Below are 20039 nucleotides of genomic sequence, written 5' to 3' on the forward strand. Positions count from 1 at the left end.
TGCATTTTTTCTTTACATTTTCTAGCAAGACCTTTTGTGTTCGCGTCCATCTTTGAATCAAAACATTGAAATCAATTAATCTAAAATATCGTTTTCGAGGAATTTATGCTTTCGAAGGAGCAACCAATTTTAGCACAATAATGGTGACGGCTACACAATAGCCTACTACCGCTATTCTGCCAACAATATGACTCATGTTATTTGCTACAAAACGTCGACAGCCTCTCTTCTCTGGTGCAGATTCGCATTGTTGCGCGAACAACGTGAAGCAAATCTGATGAAGTTTGGTCTTAAGAGGCCGCATTAATTTGTGGTCCAAAAGTCTACTGTACGTTTCTGTGAAGTTGAGTTGTTTTGTTTGCATGTAATTGGAAGGTAAATCAAATCGTTTTATTACCAGGTAAGAACGATAATAATAACTGCCAAAATGCACCGTTTTTTGTGCATGTCAGCAATGTTATGCGTAGCCGCAGGGATATAAGTCAATCAGAGGTTGTGTACTGGTGAACTATGATTACGTAGTGCCGTGTAAAAAGCCTTTCCCGAGAGAGGAAAATGAATCCTATGGGGCTAATTGCGCCAATACTTACTTAAGTGTGCTGATGGGCATCAAACGATACACTGCTTTAAGAAAATAGAGCTACGTAGATAATTTTGTAACAACTATTTTTTGAACACAATCCCTTGGTAAAAACGCAGACAAAGTAATCGTTAAAGACATTTGGATCATTGGGAAAATTAACGTTTTTATTACCGATGCCAACATAAACATCAAACGCCTTATATTTCCAGTTGTCTTTGCTATATTAGGCCATCGGCTCGTTTAAAGAGTCGATATACAATACATTAGTGTCGAATTATCATATTTACATAATGATGTTCGTTTTTGCATAATGCTTTAAATTGTCTTCACAACTGAGAAAAGAAATAAAACTCACTTGGATCATTTTAAACAGGCAACTTTCACGTCGCTTATCCCTTAAAACACTTCAATTCTGCGTTTTGTCGCGTGATTAATAGATGTTTGGTTAGTGACAGGTCGTAAGTACGTAAGCAATGGCGGATGTTCGGCGCGCCGTGTAAGGCGTGGCAAAAAGAAGAATTTTGCGCAGTTTGATGTTCGTGCACTTTATGATGCGACAAGGGCGGGGTTCTTACGCGATTGTTCGTATGTTCGTGCTGTTCACGCTATGTACCGATTTATCAGATTATAAGAAAAAAGGAATTGTTTTGATTTATCTTGCGAGCCAATTACTTTGCGCCGACCTAGGAAACAATACAGTGGGTGTTTTTATTTTTGCAGAAGGTATTGATTTTAAGTTATTATTCCATTGAAGTTATTCCATTTGACTTGCAAGAAAAAATTCTCAAGTGTGTTTCGCTTGATTAGCCTATATAGTAAGGTTGTTTTATTATTGTTTAAATGGATATGTTTCTCTAGTTTTTTTTAAGTTCACATCCAAATGCATCTCTATAGATTATAATCAGTGCATGGTATAAAATGGTTAACTTTTGGCATAGAAGTCATTAAACCTATTGCAATATGTTCTATTTATTAAATATATTTTTAACATCAAAAGTTTGTACATTTTAGGACCACCTATAGTTTTGTAGAAACAAATTTTTAGCCGTCACCTTGCCTTTGCGATGACAATTGGATATATTCGACATTGATAGCAGCACATCCCTACAGTAAAAACGACATGAGGAACCACCTTCATTCTGCCGTGTGGTGTACAGTTTTGTTAGTTCATCTTGCTACATCGCCAACTTATTCTTGGCTGCTGTCGCAACTTTCTGTCACGTCCCATGGAAGCCTTAAAGTCTCTCTTCGTGCCGAATTCTCCAGCTTGGAAGAAAGAAATTTGGCCCGGGAGAAACTTGCCTTTGATTCCGAAGACCTGAATGTCAGATTAAGGGATGATATCAACGCGATATGCTTTGGAACAAAAACCGATGCTGAAGAATGGAATATTCATGTTTGTGCCAGGCTGCATCGAACAGAAGAGGTACGCAATTTAGTTTTTGGTGACTTTCGTACTTTGTCACTGTGCAGTTGCTGCATCTATGGTCAGATCATTTTTATTGCCTGCAAATTAAACGCTTTTGGTGGATAACTCTGGTAAGCTGTTCCTAATTTGTACTTTTTAAGGAAGTAATTTCTAAAGAAAAAGAGAATAATTTGCACCAAACTGGAGTCAAAAGTGTTTTAAATTTGGACAAAATTTTTTACTTTTTTCAGATCGATGATTTCAATTTTGACGATACTCAGTTACCTGTTCCTGATAACAAGGCAAGTCATGTTAATTTTGTATGAAGTCTTTTCTTTTGTCATCATCCAAATCAAGAGGGTGCTTGTAAGTTAGTTGACCCACTTTTTGAGCGGTTTGTTGCTTTTAATCCGATAGCCTCCGATGTGACTCATAATGCCTGGATTTCGCGTGTACAACAAATTGTTTTTGTTTAAGATGTTAATACTATTTTTAGGATTCAAAACAGCCGGTTTCCGTATTAATGTGGTAACCTTTTCAAATGATTTTGCTCTTTATATGCAATTTAAAGTATTTTTACATCCCCTTTCACTTAAATCTATGCAGTTTGTTCTGCAACTTTGTTTCGAAACCTTTTCGATTTAGTCGCTAATCAACTTTCATTTTTTTCTGAAAATTATAGTCCTTCCATCCAAAACATTTCAACGAAAACTAAAAATCTCGTCCAAAACTTTTAACCAGCCGATATATTTAGTCTCGAATTCTTAAGTTTCCTTGTTGGTGGTTTCGAATACAAATCTCACCAATCATCACGAGAAACGTGGCGCGTTTATTTTTCCACAGAATTCTTAGGAATATTTTTCGAGGCGTGTTAACCACATTGCCACGATTTCAGTATTGCATTTGCACTTGCGTTTTGCAATTAAAAAGATGCTCAGCCTACTCATTTGGTGTAAAAGCTTCTTTTGACACAAAATTTTCGCAAAACATTATTGATGTTTTACCGAAACTTAAACTAAATCAAAACATTATTCGTCAAAAAGAAATTAATCGGATTGTCATGTCGACACCTATTGACATCCAAAGTCGGGCATCTGTCTTTGGAGCTTTTATTCGTCGTCAAATTCTCACGTCCCAAGTGTTTGTTTTCTCGCCTTAACTCGGCTTAAATGGCGTTTGATTTGTTTGTTTAAGCAGATCGCCATCACAAAGCAGGAAATAGTTTCTCAGATCCACAACTGAGCTATGAGTACTGCACGTTCACTGGTTTGCGAAGGAGTTTTGCCAACAAATACAATGAAATTGAAACTCGAGACGAAAGTTTCATTGAGACTTTTGATTCCTTTTTCAGATATCTCTATATTTGTTGGCTGTTGTCCAAGGTGCCGACTCGAAACAATCTTCTGACGTAGTGTTTTCGTCACATCTTCCACCTGTTTTTCCCAGCGATGACGTCACTACTGCAGTGGATATGACATCAACCGATGGTAAGCACAAAACTATTGGTCTATCTTATATATTATTGTTAAACAAGTTTTGCACACCTGATTCAGTCATAAGTAAAGCCCGGTTTACTGTAGGTACAGCGATCAAATGTTGTTGTATTTTTGTTGTTGTACATTTGCCACCGTGGTTTACTTTATAAATCACCAGTTTCCAATATAATACTTTATGCCAAACGCTACACTTGTATGAATGTAAAATAGTTTCAAACAACCGTTAGCAGAATAATGAAAAAGGATTTACAAGGCATAGGCAATCGTACCAAAAAAATTTCAGTACGCTCCGTTATACTGCCGTCAACTTTTCCATCAAACGCTTATCTCCAGTTTTCCTATTTCCACTGAGTCATACCAAAAGCAAGGAAATTGCCATTTCCGACCAACACCCAAGTCGTGGCCATTACCGCCGCCACGCTTTAATGCATAAAACCCGATTCGTCGCATATACACATTCCATGTATCGCATGTCCAATCCTGTTACCAATAGTGTAAGTGGTTCGGTAACTTCTTGTTTTGTTTGCGTTTCGACCAAGCAAGTCTCTAATGAAAGCAATGAACCTGTTTGGCACTTCGCGGAAAATCGTGGTTGTACCGTTTGGTTGCTTCACTCGATAAGATTTAAGCTGTTGAATGGCGATCAACGGTGTTTTCCATGTTCGGTGCTGGGATTTCCAGAATTAGAATTGCAATTTTATGGCTAATATAATGTATTTTTATTCTGAGTATTGTGTTTTAAACCAGCATCATCCTAAATGTAGATTTTTGTATTTTAGGTGTTTCTGAACTTTGTGTTTACGTCAAACTCAACTGCGAGGATCATTGGTACGGTCCACGGTGCACAACGCAGTGTCGACCAATCACAGAGCACCACGTGTGTGATCAAGTCACTGGCGAGATGGGATGCGCTCATGGTTGGTCCGGATCTCTCTGTGCACAATCTGGTAGGTCCAACTGTTGCAAAGTTTCGATTTATATTATGGAAAAGACCTGCTGAATTGGTGGTCGTTGTGAACTTGGCATAGAAAATTATTTTGGAAAATTACAATCATTTTTTTTCAAGCATCGGATTTTTTTAGTGTTTATAAACAAATCGCTTATATAAACAAAAGTCAGGCAAAACACGTGTGTAATACAGGAAACGAACCCAGCATAAAGCGGCACATTTATAGAAACAGTGAAAAGTCATTGCGGCCTACTACGTTGATTGTTATTGTTAACAATTAAACATTCTTAAAATAGAATTTCAACTAAAACGCATGATTTTTTATTTTGATTGCCATTGACTGTACGAAAACACGTCAAGCTTTTTAGTGCCCTCCCTAAGTGATCACCACGTTGCGTCATAATACTATTGCGATGTAAACATACGCCTCCTTACAACGTAATCGCATTGTGTCGGGCCGTGAACGTAGCGCTACGGATTAACAACGACATAGAAACAATAATTCTCCTCCGCAAATCACCCGCGGAATTCCGCTTTGGCACGGATCAAAGAACTCACTTCGGCCCACGTGTTTTCTTTGCTGAATGACACGGATCCATGTGAAGATTAGGACTTGTTGGGTAAAGATGAAGTTAGCCGCGTTAATGCTGATAAACACCAATAAACTTTGGGTTTACCGCGAAATGCTGGAGTTTTGCTATACCTGGACGCGGGTTATTGGGCTGTGAAACCGCGGACTAAAACAGACACAACGATTCATGGCTATCTTGATGCTCAGGATTTTGAACTTTTCACCTATATAGCAAAGTTCAAACCCAAAACGCGAAAAACCAGCAAGGTTATTATGTCCAGGCAATGTTTAGGCTTTGTAAGCCTCTTAAAATGTGTTTCCTAAACCAAACCGTAAGATGTGGGATCGCTGGCTACATGCTACTATATTGTATTGATGTCCGTGTGTTTAATGCGGTTTGGTAGTTTGGTAATTTAGATTAATATGCTGCAGAATGATGAAGGAAACTTAAGATTCAAGCGGATTTGTTTTATCTTTGCATTGTCCACAAACATTTCCAAAGGTTTAAAAACGCAACAACACATTGGTTTCTAAAAAAACTGCACGTAGAGCGTTTTATTGCAAAAGCTTTAACCGTCATCAAAAAGTCAAAATTTTGCTTGTGAAGTCTTTTAAAATTCGGCCAAAATTAAGTGGTCTGGCCGGACATCGCCCAAACTGGTACACTTTACGACTACGCCAAATTCTTTCGTTCTTTCTAAACATCGCAACACAGTACTGGAAACACAAAAAGTTATAAATAGCTTATCATCGTGGTAAAAGTTCACTGAAATTGCCAGGGTTTGCTGCTAAAAGCCTGTGCAATCAACACAGCCGCGTTGAACAGATAATATCGTAAATAACCCGTCAAAGATTCCTATCTTTTACGGGGCACTTCGGACCGTTTATTAGCGGCAACAAAGTCCAATAATGACTTCACAACACGCAACTGCCACAGCGGTTTTGCGCTGATTGACTCGAGCACCGTTCCGACAGACACGGCTATCTTGCGCTGCCATCTGACAACGTTTACCTTTTTGTGCAGTTTAAACTTATAAAAAGCGTTTGTAAAAATGAGTTTTTTTTTCAGTCGAGATGTGTACAGATTATGTACATTTTACAAATATTGCATAATTTTTGACATTAGATGTTGTTAACCATTATTGCAAATTTTATATTGCTGCTTACACATTTTAAAAAATACGTTAGATGTTGTGTTTTTTTGGGTAGTTTGTTTTCAAAAAACATTGAATCGTGAACATATTCTGCACCAAAAACCATCTTCAGAATTTGGCCGAGTTTTTAACGAACAAAAATCTTGGATTGAAAAATTTACGCAGAAATGGCTGCTGCATAGTGCGGTCCTGTTTATCTAATCGGTGTGTTTTGCAGTGTTTCTTCCTCGTCATGTCGCCTCGCAGTTTGTGAAAAGTCGACCCAAACGGGCGAACACGTGGCATCGCTATGAGGAACTCTGGCCCGGAAACATAGAGAGCGAATGCGAGGAGGAGAAGTGCGATCGGGAGGAGGCGAGAGAAGCTTTCGAAGATGACATCCTTACTGTGAGTTAGTGATACTGAACCGGTTACCAGCATAGGATTTTTTTTAAAGAAACCAGAGTGTAGGTGTCGGTAGCCAAAAAAATGCTGGGTTTTAAACTTGCTTTTATTGAAATAATACTTCATAATTTTTGAATTAAATTATTACAAACGCGCAGACAAAACCGTTTTCTGAAAACATTTCAAATAAAGTTTGATGCATATAGGAAATTGATTCTATTGTTTTAGGTCAATAGGTTTTGAATTGCCAAAGACCGACCGGCTTTAAATTGTGTTAATGCAATATCGAATGTATGTTTATACTTCAGATATATTTAACGGGAATATTTCATGCCTTAAAAAAATAATCTTTTTTCAAAACATGGTGAAGTTAATCAGAATTATTACTTTTTTCGAACTAATGCAATGTTGTTATTTTTGCAGGACCAATATTGGAGACGATATATTGGTAAGTACAAAGTATCTCATAGAAAGACATTTTAAAACTTACATAAACTATTCGAATGCGCAAGTGTCCAACTAATCAAGCTTTGAAAATCGTGCATTTAACAAGTCGGAAGCTTGCTTGTAATACTACTATATAGTGGTGTATGTTACTCACAACTGTTTGGCATCATGTCTGCTTACTAATTTCACGTTTATGTTATGTTTTGTCGCGTTTTCGTGCTGTAGTAAGTGAGGTAATTTACATATAAAGCATGCACTGTATTTGTGTTGCACGCGGCAAACGCGAACGTTAAAAGATTGTCAAAATGTCCAATTTGTTTCCCATCTTTAAGGCGTACAATTCCACAATTTTTTCTGCTTTGTTTAATTACTTGCAACCATATTTGGCCAGTGGAGGATTAAGGGTGTGCTGGCTGGACTAACATCCATTTTTCTCAATAACTAATGGTTTAGTGCTTTTGTCCTGTTAACGACAGTTGTATATGTATAAATATGTCCTAAAAAGCCCCGTTCCAAGTTTTACTTAGGGGCACCACAGCCTTAATTCGGCAATGTATCTGTCAAGTAAACTACTACAGGCGCCTAAAGAACTCGCGCTCATTACTGTTTCTTGACATTTGTTTATGTTAAAAATATTTTCATGCAAAAGACATTTTGTTTTAAACAAATCTGCATTGCTTCAAAATCCAACCGTTTTTTTCTTTGTTACAATGAAATTAAAGTATGATTTTTTTAGATCCAGACCACTGTGAACCGAATCCGTGTATGGCGGCAAACACGGTTCGTTGTGTGGACCAAGTCGGAGATTATTCTTGTCAATGCAAACCAGGATTTAAGGGGAAGAACTGCGATTTAGGTATGAATTTTTTATTGACGCCCAAATTTGCCTTGTACACGTAAATGTCGCATAAACAACAGTAATATTGATTCATGTTTCAGGGCTAAGTTTTTTTTAGAAACAAGTATACCAAACAGGGTTTCGTCTATTTAGTTGTTCTGTGATGTATTTTGGTATTTTGTTGCAATAACGTCAATAGAGTTTTTAGGCTCAATAAGCTTATTTGAAAAAATTCAACATTCTTTAATCCGACATTTTGAAATGATTTAGTTCAAGTGAGAAATTTCGGATATTTTCTGTTTTGTTGCATATAGTTGGTATCACTTTATGCAACAACAGCAACGACAAAACCAGTCGTGTGTCCATTTTGAAAAAAAAAACATACTAACAACTGACATATAATAATTGTAAAATTATGTTTGTCAGTCGTGGCTAACCTTGCGAAAACCTATGTCATTATCCACAAATAACCGTGCGACAATGGACGGTTATTTCAAAACTAAAAGGCGGGATCAATTTAAAAGTCGTGTTCTGCGAAACGCATACCAGATAAGGGCCATCAGGTTTGATTGACAGCCGGTAACAATGTTTACTGTCACGTCATAATCCTGTTTTGCCCGCGTGGGACCCCCTACGCCAAATGTTCTCTTTCCTGGTGTCGATTTTCTAAATTTAACGCATGTCCCAAATACCGAGACATTTCGTTTTCACGCCGAAACGCCGTGACAAGATGGATTATAATCGCCACACGCTATACGTGTACGATTTGAGTTTAAACGTAGTGGCAAATGTGTGACATGCTTTTATCAAAATCGTTATCTGACTGGAAATAATCGTGTGGCACAAAAATATGTGAAACTGACTCTAAATCAACTTAAGAGCAACGTTAGAGTTTTTACTCAATATGAAGCAAAGTATAGTTTCAACTTTATGCTACTAGAATCTCCACCTCGCTGCTTGGTGGATGAAGACTTTAATGAAACTTATACGTATTGATTCAAGCAAAGCCTGTCAAAAATGGTCAAATTTTGTTTGAAGTTGCATGTGTTTTCTGTCAAGTCTTCTAACGAAAGCGTATTAAATGTTATGTGTATTTTTTGCTCCAACTGCCGATTCGATCAGTGAGGTATTTTTTGGACAGAAACTTTCCCTAACTTTACGTGTGCGGCACGTAGCATGGAAAGCGTCGAATAAACGGCATTAAACTGATCGAGTGACATTTAACGCAGTTGTTTCCGGTAAGTCAAGCAACGACAGTAGCCGGCGCTAATCAGCTTTTCACGAAAAACGCGTTGATCGGCCTTTGTAACGACCTTATTATGATTTCGGGGAACTCTGTGGGGGGGGTTTTTCAGCTCTATTTCCTCAACAGTACCCAAACCACACTGGTATGTTTTGATTGGCATTGTTCTAGAAATTTTGGACCCTCTAAGCCAGTGGTTCTTAAACTTTTTTATTGTCGGGACCAAATGGTATTTTTTTAAGTGTGTAGAGAGCCGCAAAAAACGAAACCTTAAGAAAATCACTAAAGATTATTACTTTGAAAGCTAAAATAGCAATGTTTGGTGGTTTTCTGCGGTCTGGTTCGAGCCGCAAAATAAGTAGTTGGGAGCCGCATGCGGCCCCGAAAACCGAGTTTGAGAACCACTGCTCTAAGCATTGACTGTTTCGGTGGCTCGTAGTGACCCGATAAACCTCACAGCGGCGCCACAATCACGCCACTTGTTTTCACTGTGACGCTATGTCACGTTGTGACGTCATTGGGCTTGTTAGTTGCATAACTTCCGCATTTGCTTACTCCATTTATGCATGTCTTTTTCAGTGATCGACATCTGTGCCAACGTGCCTTGCGCCAACGGAGCCAAGTGCTCGGTGAGAAATCTTCTTATTGGCTCCTGTTATCACGTGACCCAGCTCTAAACGTGGGGCCATGTCACGTGACTAACTGCCAAATTGTTTTTGTTTCCGTGACTTTCGTTCAAATGTCTATTTAAAGCAAAATTGAAAATTCGGTATTGTGCTTAAGTCGATCCCAAAAGTTTCCTTTACCCTAAATCTCTTTGTAAATTTAACTTCATAATGATAAAGAGTGCTTGCTAACCAGACCTTTTTCTGATTACATTTGTAACGTTTTCTACCTGTTACAGATGAACAGTCCCACATCTTACGCTTGTGCGTGTCCTGTTGGATTCCGCGGTCACGTGTGCGACGTGAACATCGACGATTGTATCGACTCTGCTTGCGGTATCCATGGTGACTGTGTAGACGGAGTAAATACGTACAACTGCACGTGTGACCAGGGTTTTACTGGTAAGTGATATACCTGTAACATGAATCTATAAAACTGAGAAAAACTTCAGAATTTTCTAGGATCCCACGATCTCTGAACATTTAATATCAAAGTAATCATCTTCAAGGGCCGTAGCAAAACAACAACATTTATTTTTTCACAACATTCGTTCAAGGGTGAAAAATTCCAGGCCTTTAAAGCAGTCAGAGTTTATGCATGACCAAAAATTCAATGTATTTGTAAATAAAACGGTTTTGTGTATGTTTTTGCCAGGGCTTCGATGTGAGGTTGAGATCGATGAGTGTGAACCTGAGCCTTGTAAAAATGGCGGAAACTGTACGGATCACGTGGCTTACCACATTTGCACTTGTCCAGAGGATTACCATGGCAGCAACTGTGAAATTAGACACAGCCCATGCAGAAGCAATCCGTGCGAAAACGGTTTGTGCCATTCAAATAGAATTTCCTAAAAATACGTACTTTCAACTTTTGTATCTTAACTTTTTTTGTGATCATGAAAGTTTAGATGAGCATTGTCAATTTTCTAATTAATGAATTTCCGCTTGAAAACAACAGAAAATCCTGCAAAAACTTTTAGAGTGAAACTGTTATTTTATATGCATACATTTGTTCACTAATGTAAGCAACATCACTGAAAAATCAAATTTAAGTTCGTTCTGATCAATATTTTGCATCTTTAGCAGGTGAATGCATTGCACAACCTGATTACACATACACATGCAACTGCCGACCCGAGTTTACTGGTTCTACGTGTCAGCATGAAGTGGACAGCCCATGTGCCTCGGAACCTTGCAACAATGACGGAACGTGTTACGTCACTATGAACAACGTCACCAACGAGGTCGTCACGAACGCCACCAGTGATGCTAATGCCAACGTAAGTGCACTTCAATAACGGTGCTTGTAAAAGGCCGGTTTTGATGTACATTGGGTGGCATACATGTCTTGGATTTTATTAACAATGGTAATGCAACTCAGTGACAGCACAATAATCAGGATAATTTTAAAATGGTTTATCTAGTTTAACCCACTTTCAAAACTCCCATACTTCCTGAAGTACGTTGTGAAATGTTTTGCTAGTAGGTTTTGCCCAAAATGTTTTATTGGAGAAAATTAGTAAAACAAATCTAAAAAAGCAATTGATAGAAAGACAGTGATAAAAATTTCATTAACTTTCAGGCAGATTTTAAGTGCATGTGCACAATCGGATACGGAGGTCCGACCTGTGACGTGGAGATTAGTGCTTGCGAATATGCCGGTGACCCTTGCCCTTTGAACTCGACCTGCGTCAGTCTTCAAATGCAATACGTGTACGTTAATTATTTGTAGTGTACAACGTTTGTGATATAACAGTATCCTAAAAAGTCACAGTACACCAGGCCTTAAAGAGGGTTTACAAAATCAATGCGGAGTTACCAAGCAGCAGTGATTCAACGTTTTTCTATCTTGCAATTTAGACAATATAAAACAACAAAAATGTGTTTAATTTTAAATTTTGGAAGCCATCCCTTGTCCACTGCAACTACTTTTAATTGAGTCGTTATTTTCATTTGTTAAATATTTCAGGTGCGTATGTCCGGTTGGTTATACCGGTGAGTTTTGTCATGTGCCTGGCAACGACAGTGAAGCCGTGGCTCGACTTCAATGTGCCGACAATCCCTGCATGAACGAAGCGCGTTGCATATCCCATGAAAACTCCACCTCTTGTTTTTGCAGGTTTGTATTCCGTTTTATTAATTAAAAATCTGTCATTCGTCCATTAAAACACCGTTTTCGTTTTTGTAAAATAAAATGAAACCATGTTTTGGCAAACATTCACATTACAGTTTTGCATTTTGTTGTGTTGTTTTTGCAGGTTTGTATTTCAGTTTGTTAATTGGTACTTCCATTCCACCAAAAATCATGTTTGATTTTGTAAAAATTTGAGACCGATTTTTGGCAAACAATTATGTTACTGTATTGCATTTTGTTTTCATGTGTTAGCGCTGTTACAGCTGTCTATGCAAACTAGAAGAAAAATATGCTGTGTAATATTTACCTTGTCATGGTTGTTCAGGGTTGGATATAACGGTACGAACTGTGAGAATATGATCAACTACTGTGAAAGCAGTCCCTGTATTCATGGAGGGGAATGTATTCCAAAACCTGGTGACTTTTACTGCAACTGCGCTGAGGTATGATATTAGAAACAACATTAAGTTTCATAAATTTCTTCAATCAACGTGCCTAAAAATTCTGTGCATGGTTTTCAAGAGGGCCTTTGCAAAGTTTGGTGGTCTTTATACGACTTTGCAAAATTTGATAGTCTTATACAATAACCTGCACCTTCTACTGAACTTTATTTTGAAACGTTGTGGGTGGGGTTGTCAGCAGCGCAGATGGTGTAAACAAACGGCTTTCGTGCTGTTTTGGCCACAACTCGTGGTTTGATGTGGTGAAAAACTTCAATTAGTCTTTTTATCGATATAATATCGGGATAAACAGACATACACCGATAGGAATCTTAAACCGGTCGGTCTTTGATAGCTGATTATCATGTTTTAGAGTTTGAAATACACAGAAGAAACATTAAACATTTTGGAGACTTTAGAGGCAGTATTTGTTGTCTCGGTAAATTTTTAACCAATGTTACACCTGGCTTTTTATCACTTTGTCTATATAGTGTTTATAAACACTTTTTTAGCAAACAATTTCACTTAAACACTCCATGTGTTTTAATTTAACAGGGATTCAATGGTAGATATTGCGAAAATGACATTAACGAATGTGCAACGTCGTTGTGTCACAACAACGCCACGTGTAACAACACTATTGGATCTTTCGAGTGTTTGTGTGGACCGTATCTTACTGGCAGGTAAAAATGATATTTTGTACCCATTCGGAGTTCATTATTCTTGCATCTAAATTCTCTCAACTATTTTTTGGTTATACAAAACTTGCAAGTGAAACAATATCTTTGTATGCGACAATCGTACACAATATATATATACGCTATATTTTGTTCATATTGGTACAAAGTGGGCAACATATTGTTGATTTTATAGGTTGTGTGAACACGAATTCGACCCGTGTGGCTCCACCCCGTGTCAGCACGGAGGAACTTGCTACCATGGCAACGATGGTTACGAATGTCGCTGTGTTCCAGGTAAGTTGGAAACCTAATTTTTTACGGGATACAAGTGGTGGAAGCGCGAAATTACCTAATTTTTTACGGGATACAAGTGGTGGAAGCGCGAATTTAAACTTTTTGGATAAGAAAAGTTTACAGATTGGATCACAACTGATCCTTTATTGCTTTAAATGCATAAAACCAATAAACTTGTCAAAGTGCGGCTTCTTGCTAGTTTGACAAAGGACATCCAGGTTACACAAGGACGGTTTGTTGTTTAGGGTACGGTGGTTGGGATTGCCAGGACATTATCGACCCCTGTGACCCAATGATCAGTCCATGTTTGAATGGTGGAGTTTGCTCCCCTCTAGTGGACGACCCAACTGAAGCAAACTGTTCGTGTCAAATCGGTTATTACGGAAGATATTGCGATAAAGGCAAGTTTTTTTTAATAATACTTAAAATACTTCCAAGTTGCTCTCTAACCAAATAATTCACTTTTAGAATTATTTAATTTAATGTTGAAGCAGCATTGATACAGCTGTATATACAAGCAGCGACAGATTAAACTAACTTTATATACTTGTTTAACCAATTACGAAAAAATTTTCGTGCAAAAAATGTTGTTTTACATTGATTTTTCAAATGTTTCAAAAAAGTTTAAAGCATGCGGGATTTTTTAACTTCTTGTTTTTGACACACAGAGGTGGACCACTGCGTTTTACTGGGTAGAACGAAACGGTACGATCCCGTTGCTGGCAAAAACGTAACAATCCGAGTCCCGCGTTCGGATTGTGGTGTCCATGGCGACTGCATTTCGGATAAGTTCGGATTTCAGTGCGACTGCCACATGGGTTATGAAGGCGAAAGATGTGACACAGGTGGGTAAAAGGTCAAGCAGATGTGTGACTAAACTTTAATTAATGATGCCAATGCGGGCAACATTTTTCTGACAATACCCCTATCGTAAGTTCAAGAATATTTAAAACATGAATAACATTGGTATCACACTGTCAATTTCGATTACAGCCACATACACACCAATATTCTGTTGTTTTGTTTCAGCCTTTACGCCTCCAGTGGTGAACTGTTCAACTGAATTATGCAAATGTCCCGAGAAACTACTGAAAACACTAAAAGCAGGTTGGTTGGTTTTTGCTCTCGTTATTCTAGGTCGAGATTAAACACCATTATTGCTACGACGTTTTGCTGAAGATGTTAAAAAAAGTCGGTGACAGAATGGTTTGAAATGTGCATGAAACAAACAGTTCTAAAGAGCAAAAAATAAACCACGATTTTAAGCACTTTTACTGCCGTGTGTCGTTTTAAGCAATCTTTCGTGTTATATGTTTAAACTAAAATACCGCATTTAAAAATAGCTTTTTGACTCTATCCGGTAAAAGTAATTTCGATTTCGGTATTTCAGTTCGGAAATGGCAAATTTTTATTTCGTTTTGTTCTATTGCTTATGAAGTATTGCTATAGAATATATTCTTGTCGTTCCATGTTAAAAACAAGCTGTTAGTATTTTGAAACTTACAGACCGTGATTTACTTTTTAGAACACAACGTAACATCAGTCCCGTGTCAGTTCAAGCATTATGATGAGGGGCTGTGTGCTCCCCCGCAGTGTCTTACGCCACCGTGTGGTTCCTCGAATTCCAGCACTCATTTATGTTCGTGGAAGTCTCCTTGTTTGTCACTGTACAAAAAACGCAAAGCCAAAAAGGGTAAATACAGTTTTGAATTTATTTAACTATTTAAAAAATATGTTTAAGTTTTAGTTTTTGTTGGTCTCAGAAAAGGTTTGTTACAATCATATACTCTTCGAAATTGAAATTTTAAATAAGTTACAGTTTACACAAAAAATGAAAAGAGACGCAACATTAAAAAGCGGGTTGTGCTGTGAAATAACTTTTGCCCAATGCGAAAACAATATTTGCTTGAAAAACAGGAACCAATTTGTACATTATTTTTCCAAACAGATTTCAAATCTCAAACGGAAATCGACTGTCCTGTCCTAGAGCTAGTTTTCAACAGAAGCAGATTGGGACAGGTGCAGTAAAATTCAAATGACAAACACATTGTGATTTTTTTTCAAATAAACTTGAATTTTATTACCAAGGTCATGACTACGGAAATTCTTTGTCACACCGTGCGCCAACTTTCGGTGGTAAGCAGATTTCGAGGGTCGGTTACTGTTCATTGTGATGTTTTGCACGAGAACGAGGCGAACGTGACAATGGCCACGGCGATGGTAAGTTGAAATTGCGCTACAATTCTTGTGTGGTAGAGCTACTAACACCAGAACGATAATCACAACTTCGCTTTCACAAGGGGGCGTAAAGAGCTGAGTTTTTTTATTTAGCGGCTACAAATGGGTTGGGTTGGGAAATAAGTTTTTAAAATTTTTACATTAATAACTAATTTTTGGGGTTAGTTTTATTGAATTTTAAGTGCTAATACCTTACCCCGACCCTAATAGCCCGAACCGTGAGCATTTTTGGAAATATAACCAATCGACTTTTGGTTGTGATTCTCGTTATGGTGTTAGTAGCTCTACCTTCTTGCGTTGTGAACGTTGTATAGTTCATTATTTTACCAACAGAGGTGGTTATTTTTAGAAATAAGTTATACGAAATCCAATATTTCGTATTTGTAGAAACTACATCTAAGCGAATTTACGATGAAGAACACATTTCGTATTGTTATTTCAGAAAGTAGCGCTACATTTAAAACAGTGCTGGCCACTCAAATTTTGAAAATATACGCGTTAAAATATTTTAGTTGGTCCGATAGTTGTACGTATACTGAGAACATTTTTTTGCATTTTGTACAGGACAGCGTAACTTCAGAAGTCAATGCATTTGTCCTAGCATCTGATCTGTTTCAGCGACTTGAAGAAGAAATTGGTCCAAATAACGGTAAGATTGCCAACAGCGTAAAACGAAATGTATCTGGCCGGTGATTTAGAAACGATTTGTAGACAGAAACATACCCTCCGCTTTTGAAACCTGGGATCGAAATATATCATTTTTGTTTATTGCGTGGAGATTGGTTCAGTGTTATCCCCACTTCTATCCATACTTAGCCTATGTAAGGCTTTTGCCCGAGTCCCCAACGTGATACTTTGATGCAGGCAATTATGACATTTACCCTGAAAAAGACACATTCAACTGGTGGTTTGATTGAATACAAGCAGTTTCAATTTAGTAACTGATTTTTTAGTAATAAAGAATTGACTTGGGTCTGGACTTGTGTAGCTCATTTTTTATGTCACCCTCGGTTTAAATTGTGACTCCGTCGACGATTTTTGCATCTTAAAGAAACCTATATGTGCGCGCAGTAGCGTTAGTTGAGCTAGCAGTAAACTTTGGTTCGGCATTTATTATGACGTTTCATTATCCTCGTGCCCATGAGAGTTAATTTTAATCGTAAATCTTGTTTCAACACAAGTTAAACTCATTGTCATGCAATGTAATGCCGTGGGCAAGGATTGAAGATGCCATAATAGTGAGTCATTCCATGTGTTTTGCATTGCCCTTTATGTTGTGAGAGACTGGCAAACTCTTTGTCGCGAAACAAATATTGCACAGACCAACGGGCTTGCTCAGCAGATATTGTAAAAAATAGTAAATAAATACAAAGATGTGACGTAACAAAATGCATGAAAAGTTTTTACTTTAAAAAATAAAAAATAAATTAAAGCCGGGTAATTTTTTTAGTAACAATACAAGAGCCTGACTTTTAATTACTGTTTTTAGGTATGAAAGCAAGATCTAGTCAAAAGCGGGATCCATTTTTTTCGTATGCGTTGGTGGAGGTCAGGTTCGGTGATCACATGGGCCACGTACAGCAACATATCGACAAGCTGGTGCAAAAGCAGACCGGACCCCATCTTATCAATCACAGGAAAACAAAACCAGCTTACTACATAGGAATCCCAGTGGCAATGTGCTTGCTCATCTTATTCTTGGTGGTCCTGTTTTTTCTGGTCAGGCGACGTCAGAGGAAAACGCTTCAGCTCACTTTTGTACGTGACCCTGACGTAGACTGTGACGTGAACGGTGGATTCGACACGGCTTCAGTGGATGGAATAGTGGTATGTTTTCGATCTTGTGTGCTTGGATCTTCACCTACTTTACCCATCAACATAATCTGATATATATTGTATGGCCTATATAGTACATACCGCTCACCTAATTCTACAAAACGCTCAAAGTGGGAGCTACTATATGCTGGTTAAAAAAGTTTGGTTTTCAAATGGTCAAAACAATACTGTTTGAACAGGCAAACACCAAATACTGGTTTGGTACGCTGTAAAATATTATAAAACACAATGGATCACGATTACACGTTTTGGGTTTTAATGCGCACTTGATTAAAACCTATGTACAATGTAATCCTTTTGCGAAAACCCAGGTTTCCCCAACCAAAGCTGTTTGGAGCAAAATTTCATGGAAAAAGAACAAGAAGAAACGTCAAGCGAGCGACTCCTTCGACAACCCACTGTTCGTAGACACACAGCATGGAAGTACGATTCTCTAAATCGCAAACTAGCTCTTAATATCAAATTGAAAACTGGAGCAAACAATAACCATCACCAAAATTTCTGTTCAGATCTTCGTTCGCGACCCAGTGTGACGAGCAATGCTTACGTCACCGCCAAGTCTCCCATGCTGACGAAGAGCAATGATGACGCCACACAAAAGAGTGTCGAGAAGTCGACTGTTGCTTATAGTGTCCATAATTCTCCTGCTCATTCGAGTAACTCAGGTATTTACCATTGCTTTATACCAGGCATGATCATTAGTGATAGAATGAATAATTTCACATTTTGTTTTGTGAAACTAGTTGCTAGCATATATTTGTAAACGGATTTTTTACCAACCAAAATAGTAACTCAAATGTGCTGGAAAAATTGAATTTTCGTAAATCGAAACTCATTCTTCTTCTAGATTTTGAAAACGCTTATTCGAGCGGTGATACTCTGCAGTACGGGATAGTCAACCTCGCTCCACTAAACACCTCACCAAGCAAATCTTCCCGCAGTAGCGTCAAGGTTGATCCATACTCGACCATGGAAGATTCACCTTACAGCTTGGCAGTAGAACCTGGCACCAAACAAAGCACCACATCTCGTCTAGAGGCTAAAGATCTTTACAGCTTTGCCAAAGACTCTGACGAAATTCGGCCTTCCGGTAAAAGCCCATCACATGCCTACGCCGAAATTACAACCTCAACTGGTGCTTTTACGTCGCCAGTAGGGTCCACTGGTAATTCCCCACATAGCAGCCCATCCAGGACGTCATCTAACGGCGGTTCGCCATCCAGAGCATCAACCGTTAGTGCGTTATCTAGTGGTAAGGCTGGTGTGGATACTTCCAACACAAGGTGTCACCCGCAAGTTGCACAAAACGACGATGGGAGCTATCAGTCGCCATCGTCTATCTTGGCACCTAACAATCCATTTCACCCGGACAAACAAACTGAACTGCCTGAGGTGTACAATGTGCCTCGAAAGGCAAACCCAGTCGATTAGGCTTTTGCACTCACAAGAATTTATAGGTTCAATTTCAGGGCATTTGTTAAGTTGTAATGTGTTTGTTTTTATCTACAATAGTTCCTACTATTCTTCTATGTTTTTATTACTTGATTCCACATAAGTTGTAGCCAATCAAAAAAAACTAAACAAAAAACTCCCTGCTAACTATATTTTTTTTTGGTTTGAAAGGTAGCCTCGGTCACCGTGTCATTGTGATACATATTGTTTATGACCGGTTAGAGCAGACTGAAATTACTGGGCAAGCCCCTTGTCTTATATGTTCCGCAAAAATGCAACATATTTTTACTCAAAAAAGACAGATATGTGGTAATCTTTAATAAAAATATTGCTACGGTCACAAGAAACTGATGTAATTTTTGTTTTTACCAATAGTTTGTTGTTTGTTTGTATGTTTCTACCGTCAGCTGTGCCTACGTTTTAGCTTTTGTCGATATTTTCTGCACACGCTTATGGCGCAACAAGGCTGCTTACCAAAGCTTCTTTATACCTCGTTCAGCCATTTAGCCCCCAAAATACTGCTTATTGTGCCTTACATTTATATGGTTAAAGACTGATTATTTGTGTCCGAAATTTCAATCCCACATCCACTCTTATATGTCTAATTGGCGCAACACCGTGTACATACAAGATAGGCCTACAGGCAATTAGATTTTTGTCTCGAGTCAATATGATATGATCATATCCACTTCCATTCGCTTACATGAAAAAGGAATATTGCCTTTTGATTGGTTATTTTCGTCACGTGTCTGTCTCTTCATCATAATACTGCTCTCAATATTTTATATGTTCAACTTCCTAAATATTTGTACTGTCGTGATTTTATCGCATCTGTATTTGTCATTTGTACAAAGAAACCGTTGTAAAATAAACAGATTACTGTCGCTGTGCTAGTTGTAGAAATAAGTTAGATGCAGTGGTGGGACTCAACCGGTTCGCACAGGTTCTATAGAACCGTCTCAAGAAATTTCATGGGATCAGCGAACCGGTTAGCATTACTGGTTACTGTCGATCGATTTTTGCAACAGAACGGGCTGAAAAATATGACTTTTGTGTTAGAACCGGCTGACAAAAAATTTGAATCCCATCACTGGTTAGATATTCTAGAAGAAAAAAAATCACACACCAAAAACTGGAACAAATTTAGGTATGTGATTTAGGTGTTGGGCTATAGAAGGCGGTTGTTGATTTTTATTCATATTTTATTTTTTATTCATCCACCGAGTA

General features: G+C 38.1%; 1 protein-coding gene across 2 annotated transcripts; it reads left to right on the forward strand.

Annotated features, from left to right (window-relative positions):
- The first annotated feature begins 1587 nt into the window (after nucleotides 1-1587).
- Nucleotides 1588-19700, forward strand: LOC145228577 (uncharacterized). 2 transcript variants are annotated; one of them, XM_080093700.1, is made up of 27 exons: nucleotides 1588-2009; nucleotides 2243-2293; nucleotides 3343-3478; nucleotides 4267-4434; nucleotides 6379-6548; nucleotides 6969-6993; nucleotides 7729-7848; nucleotides 9653-9702; nucleotides 9978-10140; nucleotides 10394-10561; nucleotides 10825-11018; nucleotides 11321-11451; nucleotides 11708-11857; nucleotides 12198-12315; nucleotides 12868-12995; nucleotides 13186-13286; nucleotides 13532-13687; nucleotides 13955-14131; nucleotides 14316-14393; nucleotides 14812-14979; nucleotides 15235-15305; nucleotides 15375-15506; nucleotides 16089-16173; nucleotides 17014-17351; nucleotides 17672-17783; nucleotides 17870-18025; nucleotides 18208-19700. In XM_080093700.1, exons 1-27 carry the CDS (start codon nucleotides 1704-1706, stop codon nucleotides 18789-18791), a joined length of 4236 nt encoding a protein of 1411 aa, XP_079949826.1. In that variant the 5' UTR covers nucleotides 1588-1703; the 3' UTR covers nucleotides 18792-19700. The 2 variants fall into 2 exon arrangements, with proteins under 2 accessions (XP_079949826.1, XP_079949820.1); XM_080093694.1 differs by having other exon boundaries at nucleotides 1589-2009; nucleotides 10822-11018.
- Nucleotides 19701-20039: the final 339 nt, after the last annotated feature.

Source organism: Phallusia mammillata, chromosome 1, assembly GCF_965637545.1.
Source record: "Phallusia mammillata chromosome 1, kaPhaMamm4.hap1.1, whole genome shotgun sequence".
Taxonomy (NCBI): Eukaryota; Metazoa; Chordata; class Ascidiacea; order Phlebobranchia; family Ascidiidae; genus Phallusia; species Phallusia mammillata.

Coding starts and splice junctions, on each gene's coding strand:
- LOC145228577 (XM_080093694.1), top strand. CDS start 1,704: ATGAGGAACCACCTTCATTCTGCCGTGTGGTGTACAGTTTTGTTAGTT. Junction 9,703..9,977: donor CCAACGGAGCCAAGTGCTCG/GTGAGAAATCTT, acceptor TACCTGTTACAG/ATGAACAGTCCCACATCTTA. Junction 14,980..15,234: donor AAAACGCAAAGCCAAAAAGG/GTAAATACAGTT, acceptor TTTTCCAAACAG/ATTTCAAATCTCAAACGGAA.